The sequence below is a fragment of the Lepisosteus platostomus genome, chromosome 12 (assembly GCF_059453375.1).
Source record: "Lepisosteus platostomus isolate fLepPlt1 chromosome 12, fLepPlt1.hap1, whole genome shotgun sequence".
Classification (NCBI taxonomy): Eukaryota; Metazoa; Chordata; class Actinopteri; order Semionotiformes; family Lepisosteidae; genus Lepisosteus; species Lepisosteus platostomus.
This window is the reverse complement of record NC_142622.1, coordinates 15,789,568-15,802,549: the sequence shown is the minus strand read 5'-3', so window position 1 is coordinate 15,802,549 and position 12,982 is coordinate 15,789,568. Positions and strand designations below refer to the sequence as shown.

The 12,982-nt window shown below is 37.7% G+C and overlaps 2 protein-coding genes across 7 annotated transcripts in view; both read left to right on the top strand.

Annotated features, from left to right (window-relative positions):
- The window catches only part of LOC148651157 (uncharacterized), a 111,163-nt gene extending 110,372 nt beyond the window's left edge, over positions 1–791 (top strand). The window contains exon 3 of the mRNA XM_088601110.1: positions 295–791. Coding sequence (XP_088457236.1) covers positions 295–422 — 128 coding nt within the window. The 3' untranslated portion in view covers positions 423–791. The remainder of the gene's footprint in view (positions 1–294) is intronic.
- The window catches only part of LOC148651155 (plectin-like), a 190,351-nt gene that overhangs the window by 72,341 nt on the left and 105,028 nt on the right, over positions 1–12,982 (top strand). The window lies entirely within an intron of this gene.

Below are 12,982 nucleotides of genomic sequence, written 5' to 3'. Positions count from 1 at the left end.
AAGTACACCATGATCTAGTGCGGATGTATGTCAGGCTAAAAAAACTCGTCCTGTACGTGATTAACTATGGAAGAATGAATAATATTTATTACCACATGCTTTGAGACCCAGCATGAGTCGTATTGGAAATGGAATATCTTGCTAGAATCAACTGTTCCCAGTGTGACCGTTGCTCGTGTGTTTTTAACATTAAGAGCTGCTTAACCTGGATTGGCTTTATTTTAGTATGAGGTGCAGTGTTATTAAAACTGGATACGGTTAAATGAATTAATGAAATTTCTATACCTTTTGCAGACAGTTTTGTGGTCCCAGCTGGCAAATTGTTTGGCCCAGTTGCTAAGGGCAACAGCAGTGTTTCTGACCACAGCCCGGGACGAGCTGTATTTACTGAACCAGCTTCTGAAGTGAGTCATGTTGCCTAGGCAACCGAGGGACCGAACACGAAGTCTCCCCTGACCACACCCAGCCTGGGTTTGACCGCTTAGTGATTAGTCATCCATTTTGTGGCTTTGAGAGGAGCGCCTGACACAACGCTTGACTGATTATACAACTGACTTTCTTGTCGTTCTTGCATTTGTTCCCTTCTCTGCGTTTTCACTCTTTGTACCCTATTTACTGAATTAAACAAAACTGAAAAGTACTAAACGAGATGCATCTATAGACTGGCCCACATTTTTGTCGTCTGGAACCGTGTTTTATTTGTAACTCACGTAGTTTTTAATGACAGATTCCACAATTACTTGTCTAAGCTATTTAAAGCTTCAAAATAAAGTTTTAATTGTCTTTTATAATGAATTGTCTTAATTCAGAAATGATGAGAATTAAAAACAAGCAAAGATGGAGGAATATTCATTTAAGGTGGTAGAATTTACTACTGGATATAGCACACCTGCAATCTGTATGAGTAATTCCTTGGTTCAAAAGTACAGAATGGTGATACAGATAAAGAAGGTTGCATAAAGCAATTAAATAAAATACCGCTTCACTTTATTGTTTCCGTTAGGAAGGCAGGTTGACCTGTGCTACTGGAATTCTTTGATTAGAGAAAGCATCATTTTAGTGAGCTTTAGAGTTGACTGGGGTGCTTCTATGCAAGAAATTAATCTCCTAGCTACTCTTCTTAAAAAAGCCCAATGTAAGCCATTGTCCAAATGTATTGTACACTGTACAAAAAAACTGCACCACATTAGCTATTGCATGTTGCAATTATATTTCAATTCAGTCACTATTTTCTACTATGCTTAACATACTGTATTTGCTGGTAGTCAAAAATGCTGAAGCTATTGGGAAGAAAGACATTTAAAAACCCAATCTCAATCAGTTGTCTGTGCCTTTAAAATACCTTTAGTTCACTTTGTCGGGGGAGCAGCATGATTACTGGGTTTCTGTGCAGCAACAGTGAGAAACAGTGAGAAAATAGTGACTGAACTGTCAAGATTTCTTTTAAACACACAAAGAGAGTAGAGGACGAGAGTACAATGAGCAAGTTACCACGTCTTGAAGAAAGGAAATTGGAATCGTATGACTGTGTATCCGTAACCACACTTCACACAGAAAAGCATCCTGACAGAGAGATTGCAAGAAAAGTATTTTCCATTATGGACTCCAGACCACAAACAGATACAGAAAATATAGCAACTGAACTTACCAAGAGATGCTGTAGGAAAAGGCAAGACAACTAAATGAGATGTCATTTATACATATATAAATAAATGTGTGTGCCTCTGTGTGGATATAGGTGTAGATTCACTCATTCATTGCCACCCATCTGCCACTGGCAGTTATTCATTCTCAGGTTAAGATCTGCTTTAATGTGAGAGAACTACCTGACAAATTATTTTGGCAAGATCTCAAGTTCTTCTAAAATGATTTAGATTCATTTGCTAACATTTTTAAGTGCCTCTGGCATGAACAAACTCACATTACTCTTCATGTTGACAGCAGTCCAATGTCCTGCCTAATTTTCTAGATATGCATTCATTCACAGTAGACAGGATTGCCTTGTGAAATTGCATTGATTATCAGAACAAATGAAATCCTTAGAGACTGTAGTAAGAGGCTACAGGTAAACTAAAAGGTGGCAAAATGAATTTATGGAGTCGGCCTTAGAGCTACTTCATGAAGGTTTTCTTTAGAATAACTTTAAAAGGCAATGCAGAGTGTAGTTAATCTTAATAGGAACACAGCATTGTCCCTGTGTGTCAGCTCAGATATATTCCAATAGTAAATGGGGGAGATATTCAGCAAAATATCTCAACATAAATTCGCCTTTCCTGAAAGAGAAGACACAGATCAGCTTTGCTTGTGTTTACCTTTATTTGTTCCAGAAAGGGATCCTTCTAAAACCAGAATACCCATCTCGTCTTGCCCATAAGAAACTACAGGGTGCCATAACAAAAAAGTGTAACAATATTACAACAAATGCACGATGGCGTAAGGGGATTGTCTCAATGGCTTTTATCGAGACAGGCAGAGAGGATGGTGGAATGAAGGAAGGGAGTGTGCTGCTTACCCTCTCTCCCACCAGGCCTTTGAAGAAGTCACATCTTGCATGAGGTTGGGCAAGACCTGGAAGTGCAGTTGTGCTGATGTCTAAATTTCGGAGGTGTATGCTGTCAGGAGGCTTGTCACGGCTTGAGAGGAAATACCAATCAATACTCATTAGTTACATTTGGCGAACATCCACTGTTCTCCTTCTTCTTTCAACCTACTGTTGTAGACATGTTTGTAGCTAAATGGCTGAAGGGGTTGATAACAAAGAAGACAAAATGGCAGTTGATTAAGTCAACAGCTACTTTGCATACCCTTTGTAAAACAAGACTAGTGACTGGAACTGGAAACTAAGCAAACTAAAGCTTGCACAAAAATGGGATTTACTGTATAGTACCTGTTTTGCTTAAGTTGATCCTGTTTCTTAGGGTGGTATTTTTGTGTCTAGACACTAGATCTAGGGGGAGTTTATTTCTGTTGTGAGTCAAAACAATTTTGTAGTTTATAAATATAGAATTGCCAATTAATTTGTTATTCCTGATTCAATCCACTGTGTATTTTTCATACACCACCTGGATTACAGAGCAGGCACCCTGGCTGAGCCACTTGAGAGACAAGTCAGTGTTTTTGATTCAGAATTTTCTGTACTCTTCTGCGCTATGTTGTCTGAATACTACCTGGATGTGATCAGTCTGAGTTGTGTGGCATCCCTAGGTAGGTTCTAAACAGCAATCATCTGGACTCCAAAGCAATTCAAATTTTCCACCATGCAATTACAGGGATTGCAGCAAGAAGCCAAGTGAATTGAATTTTGTAGAAAAGTAGAAAAATGAAGAAAAATATGAATGCCTTTTAGAACCGTGATCATTTTTACTGGATCTTTTGTTAAAGACATTAGTTCAAATATGAATTGTGAGAAAGTGTCTTGAAGCTATGGGGCCAGATGGCAACTCCACTTACTGAAGTCGGCAGTAATAAAGCTTTTTTCATCCAGAAGGTATTGAAAGAAACTCTGTAGTAGCAGAATGGAAAGAATGACTAGCTGGCACATTTGAGATTTCTCATATTGACTGTGTTCTTGCTGGGGCAAAATGTAATTACTGACAATTTTTAGAGTGCAGAATTATTATCCAAATATATTAAACATTACAGATATTATAACTTTCCTCTGAGTAAAGGTCTGTCTGTGAAAACATGAGATAAAAATCACAAAAATACTTTACAAAAATCTTGATACTTCCTGACTTGTTCAGAATCAGTGCTTCTGAGCTCATGTCAGTAGTATTTATCAAGTAGTGGTTTTTGTGTGAAATTGTCTGAGATCAATAAAAGCAAAGTGTAACTAAATCAGTGTAAACAGCTTGTTGCCATGGTTCATGATGACTTCCTGTTTCCTCTTTTCTTGAGAACTCATAAAACACCTGGTTACCAGAGTGCTTGATAACTAAACGCGTCATAGCAGTACAGTGCAGGTTTGATAATAATATTTGTATAGATTGCCTCTGTTAAATAAAACATGTTCCTTTGGGTAATTTATTCTGCCTTTATTCTACCTCTCTATTCCTCAGGTGCACACATATCATTATCATGTGTTCATGTAGCATGCCTGCTGATACACTTTCCCAATGGGAGAGATTCCAAAGACACAGGTGAAAGCAGTTGACATTTCATGAACTGAAGGACTCAGAGAGAACAGTTGAATTCCTGTCTGTGTATCATTTTCTCTCCCCCACGCAGTGAGCTCTACTCTTCCTGTGTGTTAAAGTAGGTGTGCACTGCTGTTCTAAAAAATCAGTTCACCTCTTGAATATTTTTTGTCATTCTTTTATGATCAGTAATGAAAGTTTTACCTTTCCTTTATGGGGTTCTGTTTGTTAAAATCTCTTACTCAAAGTAATGACAAGGCTATTTTTTTCTACTTAACAGTTTATTAATAAGTGAACAATTTATGAAACACCAGCAAAAATCAACCCGGTTATTCCTCTGATAAGTGTCAGTCACTTGACTGTTGAACCACACCCTGAGAAACAAAGGCTCTACTCTGGGACCTTGGCCATGTTCCTATGTTCATAGAAGCACTCTATAGTGAATATAGAGCCTAGAGGTAATGATTAGGCTCATAATTTGTAAATGTGCTCTTATCCCCATAACCCATACCCCTTTTCACACTCACCCAACTCTGGACCCAGACTCTTTAGGAAATAAACATGGATTTGTACAAAGACCTTTCACAATAGCAGTTTAGTTCAATGGCTAGGAAAATGTGTGGAGACCTTAAATCTCCTTCCATTGAGACAACGGAGTTGCAAGATGAAGACGAGAATTGACTGAGCAGGAAGCAGAGCTGCCTTTTCATTTGCTGTAACGCTCAGTGAAGTGAGCAAACAACTGAGAAATTAGGTGAAGGATAAATCTAACCTTTTGTTTTCTTTTGCTCTTTTCCCTTTCCCCAGTCCATGGGGATATATTTATGCACAGTGATGGGTCTTTCTTGAGCAAAGCTGGCCCCAGACAAGGCAGCCAGTATATCTGCCTGTGTGAGTTCGCTAACAATGCCATAGCGTGGTGGAAAGAGAAGCCTCTGGCACGACTGGAAGAGATTTATGGTCTTGTTGCCGCTGCCTTGTGCTTTCAGGAGAGTAAAAGAACCCTTGTTTCTGAAGCCCCCCCAGCTCAGGCAGGCAATGGGATACAGATGATGGTGGTGGTGGTGGGGGTGGTTTAGTTGGTGTCAGGGGAATTCGTGCTGAGTTTCCGTAATCAAAGGCACCTGGTGAGGCTGCTTGGTGACATCATAAGGTCCAGGTTTGAGTGTGTACTACACATGGCTGACTTTTTGGGAGACCACTTTTGGCACAGTGGTAAGAAAGGTTGGTAATCGCTACTATTCTGGCTTCAACTCTTTTTCCGTGGTGGGGGGAGAGGGGGAGGTGGGAGGGATCATGAATTTACTTTCCTTATCATATTCCACCTTTACTTTTCATCACTGGAGGCTGGAATGCCATTACTGCTCTCCTTCATGTTCCCTGCATGTTTTGCATTATAGGGGAAACCAACCGAAAATGCTGCTTTTACTGCTTTTGTATGCTTCGAACCATCATATTTTAAAGAGAAATGGTATACTATCTCTGCTTTCATGGCTTTGTACGTTGTTAAATCTTTTTAGAACACAAATTTAGTTTTTTTTCCATGTACCATCTGCTGTCATACTGCCATTCAATGTATTATGAAACTTATTTCATTCTTGTGAAACGTAGCATTTAAAGCTGTTCTTCATCCGCGATGGAAGTCAAATGTCTTTGTTCCAGCTTGTGTTGCATCTCTGTGTCATCATGGTTAGTGAAAAGCATGCAGCAGAGGCTATATCCATTATGTTTGGCACTGAGATCAGATCCTTTAGATGTGCGATCCAAGATGGTGATTATTTTAAGTCTGATTAGAAACAGATTCCTTCTTGGAGTTTACTAGCCCAGTAATTAGGAATTAAAATCTCTAGAGCAAAAATAATTCTTCTCTTGCACGCTTCTCCTGGGTTCTGGCTCATGGAAGACATACTGAGCACGGCAGTAGTTCTGCTGTGATGCTGGTACCTACGCCCCTGCAGGGAAGGCATTGAAACCTTCAGAATAAGATTTACTTTCAACGGGAAATGTTATGTATTTGTTGTGTCGTTTTCATATTCAAGGATCCAGGATCCAGAGCACTTTATGAACATTATTTTGCATTTGTTTCATTTTATGCCAAGTTTAAACCAGGCAAGATGGCATCATCATTATAATAGGTCTGAGAATTGTATTAAGCAGAATTAAAGGAGAAGCTGGAGGATCAGCCTTCAGGAAGGTTTTCATCTTATTTCCAGATGATTTCCAGACAATCAGCCTCCTAATTACCCTACTAACATTGTTAGACTCACTAAGGTTCGGAAGTCAAAAGGAAGCATCTTCGCATAGATGCCCAATTTGACAGTAGATGCTCTTGCAGTCAGGGTCTGTACTCTTCCCTTAGGCTGCAGAGGGCAGTGTTTGTGCTAAAGAGGGGGGCTTGCATCTGGAGCACATCACTTCGTGAGTGATGGGTGATTAAAAAGAAATCAGGAGAGGTCTTTTTCAGCTGCTTGGTTGAAATCGCGCCGGAGTTCACTGCTGACCATGCATAATGTTTCTTTTTCCAAGAGCATTTGTTCCCGCCATTTTATTCCTGCCAGGTTTTGTTTATTTTTAGGACTACGATGGACAACCTAAAACTTATTTTTTCCAGTCTGGAACATGAAAGACTGATCTGATGTATGACTCATGTACCGTGGAACACACTCTCAACAGTCCGGGTTCCTAGTCTGAAATATTGTTTTATGGATTTTCCATAAAAATGCATTTCCATTCGTGCTACCAGTTCACCTTTAAGGAATATTTCACTCAGAGTGGAGGAATAAGAAATAAAAGAAGTTTGTGTTTTCTTTCCAAACACCCTTAACCACATTCACAGCACATTGGCACTCTGCAGAGTGCTTCTGAATGCATTGACTTCTAATAGGAAAGCCTTGATGGTGTTGTTCACAGTAGGGCTTTATGACATTTTAAAATGTCTTTGGAATGACAGATCATTAGTCAGAAGCAAGATCTTTAACGCGATTAGTTTCTTTCTAAACGTTATTCATGCTGGACTTCATTCTGCAGCGCAGAAAAAGTTGAACACACCAGGAAGGAAAGTGAAAATGTTTCAAGAGCAGACAGACAGGGTTATGCCACAATTATGTACCTTTGAGGTATGTGCTTGAAAATTTGAGCTGAATAAAACAAATCCATGCCCATTTCTATACTTTTCCAGTGAGGTATGATAAGCATGATCAGTAAATATTCTGCATGTATAAACTGATGTTAAATTAAGATGCAGTCATTTATAATGTTATATATTATAATAGTAATAATGTTAATGGTTTGATTCAAAGCTTACTTAAAGAGAACATTTCATCATAAAATTGAAAAAAATTGTTAACATTACTTGAACAATAATTGGAAGTAATGATTGTCTTTAGCAGTTGATAATGCTAGCCCTCCCTGATAAGGTCAGTATGAGATCTGCACTCTCTGGTGGGTTTAGCAGATGTTGTCTTGGGATATATCTGGTTGTACACTGTGCTATCCAGTGATGGCGCACTCTCTTTGATGCTTGTTTTACATCCTAATTCTGGAATATCTGGGTCTTTTAGTGCTGGGATTCTTTCAAGATATTCTTCCACCTTCTGTTTTTCTGAAGCTCCCAGCAGTTGATATTGATGTTGCATTTCTTAAAGTTTGCTTTTAGCATATCTTTGAAATAATTCTTATTGGCTCCTCTGGTTTTATTGCCTTAGCTAAGAAGAGAGAAAAGTCTGGATTCATCTGACCAACCTAATATTGTCTCAGCTGAAGGCCCACTGTAAAAGGGAGATGTCTTCCACAGCATTCATAAAGATCTGCCACTCTCCTGGTTTCTCAGGTGTCGATGAATGTCTGCAATTGCACTGCATTATACATCCATAAAGATCTATGTGTGCCTTCTCTTATAAAAGTGCATCAAGATAAATTTACTTAAAAATTATGCACTATTGTAATTTTCTCTTTAAACTGATTCTAATTTACATAAATATCTACGTTATATTGCTCTTGTCCTTTACTACCTTAATTAAAGCAAAATGTTAACCAGGGTAGTACTAGTTACTAGTCTAGTCTAGTGAGGCACAGTGAAAGTGCAGAAAATAACAGTAAAGATTAATGTGCAGTTACATTGGGAAACTTTCATAAAGCATATAAGAAAAAACCTGAGCTGAGACAACTGCACATGTTCTTCACAGTGAAAGAGGAAACCACACAGCTGTTGTATACAGTAAATGCATGCTCACAGACGTTTTACGCCACACAAGTCACACTGCTAACAAGCAAGAGAAATGGGAAAAGTTGTGAATGAGAAAGAGAGTTGCATGGCCAAAGTACTACATGACCTTTAACCATGGAGTTCAGCTGGTGGGTTTTGAATGAGGCTGAATTTGCCTTGATGATTAAAGAAAGAACTTGATTTAATTACCTGTTAATAATTAAAGCAAAATTCTGCAGTATGTTGAAAATGTATTAGCGATATTTTTTGTATAAGGCATGAGGCACACCCTTTATAGTTATTGGTGTATGCGCCTAGCTCTTTTGTTACAGAAAACAGCACTGTACAACATGTAGCTCGGCTCAAAAAACGATGAAAGAGGAAGAGTTGTAGTGTATGCTGTTCTGCAGCTTATTTCTAGCAGCACATTGGAATTGCATTTTAAATAAAACAATCTCTACAAGTGGGCAAAACTGCACACTTAGTTTATTAAGATACATGTTTAAAGGAAAGCTTTCATACTTTATTTTTCCAAAGCAAGAAAGCAACCAACAGTTGAAACATGCTTTGAATTTGATTTAGCTGTGACATAAGCAAATTTCAGGTGCAGCTTATCTTCCAATTTCATGAGAATGAGATCTCTCAGGCCACACTACAATGATAGTCTTCACAGTAAACTATTTATACTGTATAAACTATTTATACTGTATATACAGTGCTGAGTAAATAGAGTGAAGAACTTATTTCCAGAGCAAACGCTTCATTACAGAGAAAAACTGAAATTGTATGTAATCTTCTTGTTGTGCACTGTTTTCCCTTGTCCCAAAGACCTCCCAGAATTTTTTTTCATTTTTTTTCTGAAGATTACAAGGTTTTATTAGTACCTGTGAAACATTTCAAAGGAATTTTAAATCAGTGACATATCCTACAGTAAAACATCTACTGCACAAATAATACACTAAGAAAGATCAAAACACTGAGGCAAATAGTTTACTGCAATTATAGAACAGCAGAGCCTTGAAGGTATCATTCTTAACTTTAGAAAGAGTAAACGTGTATACAGTATGTCTTCCAATGCTTCAGGTTATGTATCCGTAAGTCACAAATCATAGACCACAGAAACAAAAGAATATTTGGCTTGTTTCTAGAAAGAAATTGTCATTAAGACAAATTTAGAATCTACGCAGTTTCTTCATTTTTCTACTCAAATGGAATGCTTCATAATGTTTTGGTGAGATTTTTCCTATACTATATACTGTATATACACAGTATGTGGTACACAAACTCTGTGACATATCCCAAAATCACTTATTTTGGCATCAAGATTATTAACTACAGCATTAATATTTTTATTTGCTTGTGACATTTTCTGTTTGTGGTCTGACAGAAGTCCACCAGTTGGCCTCTCTGAAAACCAACAACTTGAACTTTGTCTCTTTTGCTTTGTACTTGGAGAGCACAGAAGTCAGCCTTCAACAGCTGAGGATTCAGAGAAGATAAGCACCTGTTTCAAAATGAATTCAGTAGAGGCACTCGTGTATTAATGCACCAAGCCTTGTATTGCAAATTAGCAATGTAGTTCCCAGTAACGTCTTTCAGATGAAGTGTGGGAAGCTACTGTAAGAACACTCTCAAAAAATCATAAAGATCCACCAAAATTACTGTTTCCCCCTTCATTTACTCATTCCTTTTAACTCACTTTCTGAAGTGCCATGCTGTATTGAAAATGTGCACAACTCTCAACTTTTGCATCTCCGATAACCCTTTTTATTGGGTGCAAGTAGTACTTTATTAGCATTCAACAAATATAATTGCTTATACCATAGTAGCCATTAACAATTTTATGTTTTCAATTAATGTTCATGCAGTTACTAATCAGTAAGGGTCACTTACTACCAAGTCATTAACACTGTATTGATGTTCCCTTCATGTTTTGTGGGTTAAAAGAGCTTTATACATGAAACTGCAACACTGACATGGTACCTGATTTTTTATAAACTATCCTACCATGCTGTCAAAAGATACACCACACCCTGGTACTGATGGAAGAGATGCACAGTATTTTCAGAGCCCAGAGAACTTTTCACTGGTTATTTGAAGTGGTGAACTCCGTTTAAAGGATTAAATGTTCGCCTTGTGCTTAAAGTGAAGCTTTTCCTGTCTGGTCTAGGCCCCAAGGTTGGCTTTTTGCTTATCTTTTAATCTGCTGCAAAATTATTTCGTTTGCACTTATAATAAAAAACAATCAAGGACAGGAAAATTAGAAATGGCAGTAAAGAAGTATGAATATAGTCCTGAAAAAAATGAAATATTTCTTCCTTCTTCTGTAAAATAATGATATTGCTGTTGCATCAAGAATTTAAGAGAAGATAAGTTTTTATGAAGTTGAATCATAAAACAAAATGGAGTTCTACCACTTTCCAAATCCTGTCTCCTTTCATGAAAGTGCCTCTTATGTTCTATAAATCTACATATTTACTGATAATATGTCACCTTTATCAGTTAAAAAGTAAAACTAATGCAGATACAGATGAATAGCTACATCATATAAACTCTCCTTTCTGCTCCAAATTCTCACTGATCTTTGCAAACAACCTTCCTGTCTGCAAATATTTAGGCAGTGAGTCCCCTTGGCGTCCAGCCCATCCGTTATAACTACAGAGTATTAAAAATGAGTATATTCCATCTAAAAAAATAGATTTCTTACAGTTAAGTTGAGGACTGACAGAAGAACAACACTGTGAGCATATTAAAGAGATACAGGCTGACAGATGATAATCGGGCACTTTGTTTACAATCAGTGCGGAAAATCTACTTTTTGGACAGCCCTAGGTGGAGGCAAATTCATGTATATTTCTTCTATTAAAGGCTGTCGTGATGAACACAGTACTCCAACAAGAGGAGGCAGATGCTGAACACATCGGAGCATCTGAGTCGAAAGAACTGTTTTCTTAGCTCCAGGAGGACCTTGACACCTCACTGAAATGCCCATGTTGATGTTTAGTTGTACTGTAGGTTCACAAGTGAAACCCAAGCTTTGTGATTAATTGTTTCTTGTTGTAGGTGTACTTTTTATACCCAAAGATTCTAAAAACCTCTATAAATCGGAACTTTAGATAAGATGGTTTTCATTTGGGCTCTATGGAAAGTGTAGATGAAGTACACAGTATGATCATTCTGAACTTTTTGTGTTAATTCAAATATCTTTTTTTTTGTAAGAGAAGTCTCTCACAAAATCTTTATTAGATGCCATTTCTTTGATTGTCCTTGAAAGTATTTTCTTTTCTTGTGCTGTGTGCTTGTGCTTGTGTTTCCTCTCTTTGCTATTCTGAATTACTCTTATCTGTCAGCTTGGGCTTTGAGTGTTGAACCAGTGCTGCAGCCAACAATGTTGTCACGTGGTGGCTGATGTACAGTATGAGCCTTCCCTATCAATGGAAACATATAATAAACTGAAAGGACACCACGTGAAGACACAAGGTGGTTTTAGACAGCTGTCAGGGATCGACATGTGCAATGGAACTATACTTCTGCCGCTTCTGAAAGAAGTGTAATGAAACTAAAAAAGATTTTGTGACAAGTATCATAAGATACTGTCAGTATTCACCACTGCGTCTCTCTTAACCTTTGCAGTAATGTATTATTGTTGTTTTTTTTACATGCCTTTAACAATATGTGTGTGGATTATATTAAGCATTGCAATGCATTATTAATTCAAAACAAAATTCTAAAAACATTAGGTAAATATCAGTGCATTGTAACAGAAGTTTAAACTAAATGCTTGGAACAAAGCCCTTTGAAAAAGAGACATTTCAAAACTTCTTTCTTACATTTCTTACATTTATTTCTTAAATTTATTACATTTATTACTGTCAAAGTGTGGCCCTCAGGATTCTCCTTGATGGAGGGAGCAGTGAATTTGAAGACAGCTGCTGCAGTGGCTTTCTAATGGAATCCCCTCACAGCTGTCCTCCCCAGAGATTTATGGGTAATACCTCCACTCCTCACCCCCCCACCCATAAGACGATCTATGACTTTCTCAGTATAGTTTCAGGACTGTTTCCTTGTAACTCTTCTTAAGTTGAAGGGTGCGTCTTGTGGGTCCAGTTAACTTTTCCTTTGGATTCAGTCAGCGACAGGATAACATTTTAAATATTATTTTTATTATATTTTTGCCTTTGTGTCTTCTTATACAGATATTTATTTGAGTTCTGAAAGCTTTCAAACCCAAGGAAATATATTCAATATATGCGTTATATAGGAAGTATGGTTCCACATGATTATGGCTCTCATAATTGTGTGTAACTTTGCTGTACAGAATTGCCTTTGAGAAATTGCTGGTAGATAACATCCACTTACAATTTATTGTACCTAATGAAGAGACAGAACTGTACATGCAATTAAACATAATAGCACACTAGTTCTGAAAGGTCTTAGGGCCTGATGATGTGAGCTTGGCAAGAATTCTGGGATGATGAGAAGATAAATAACCCCCTACATCAAAAAATAGATGTATGGAAAAAAATCAGAGCCATGAAAAGGGACTGGGGATTTGATATCACGTTTCTGGGTGCTGACTAAGCTGTATAGGAAAAAAGTCAGTTAGGTCTTCTTGTACTGTACTTTATATAGTTACCTCTAT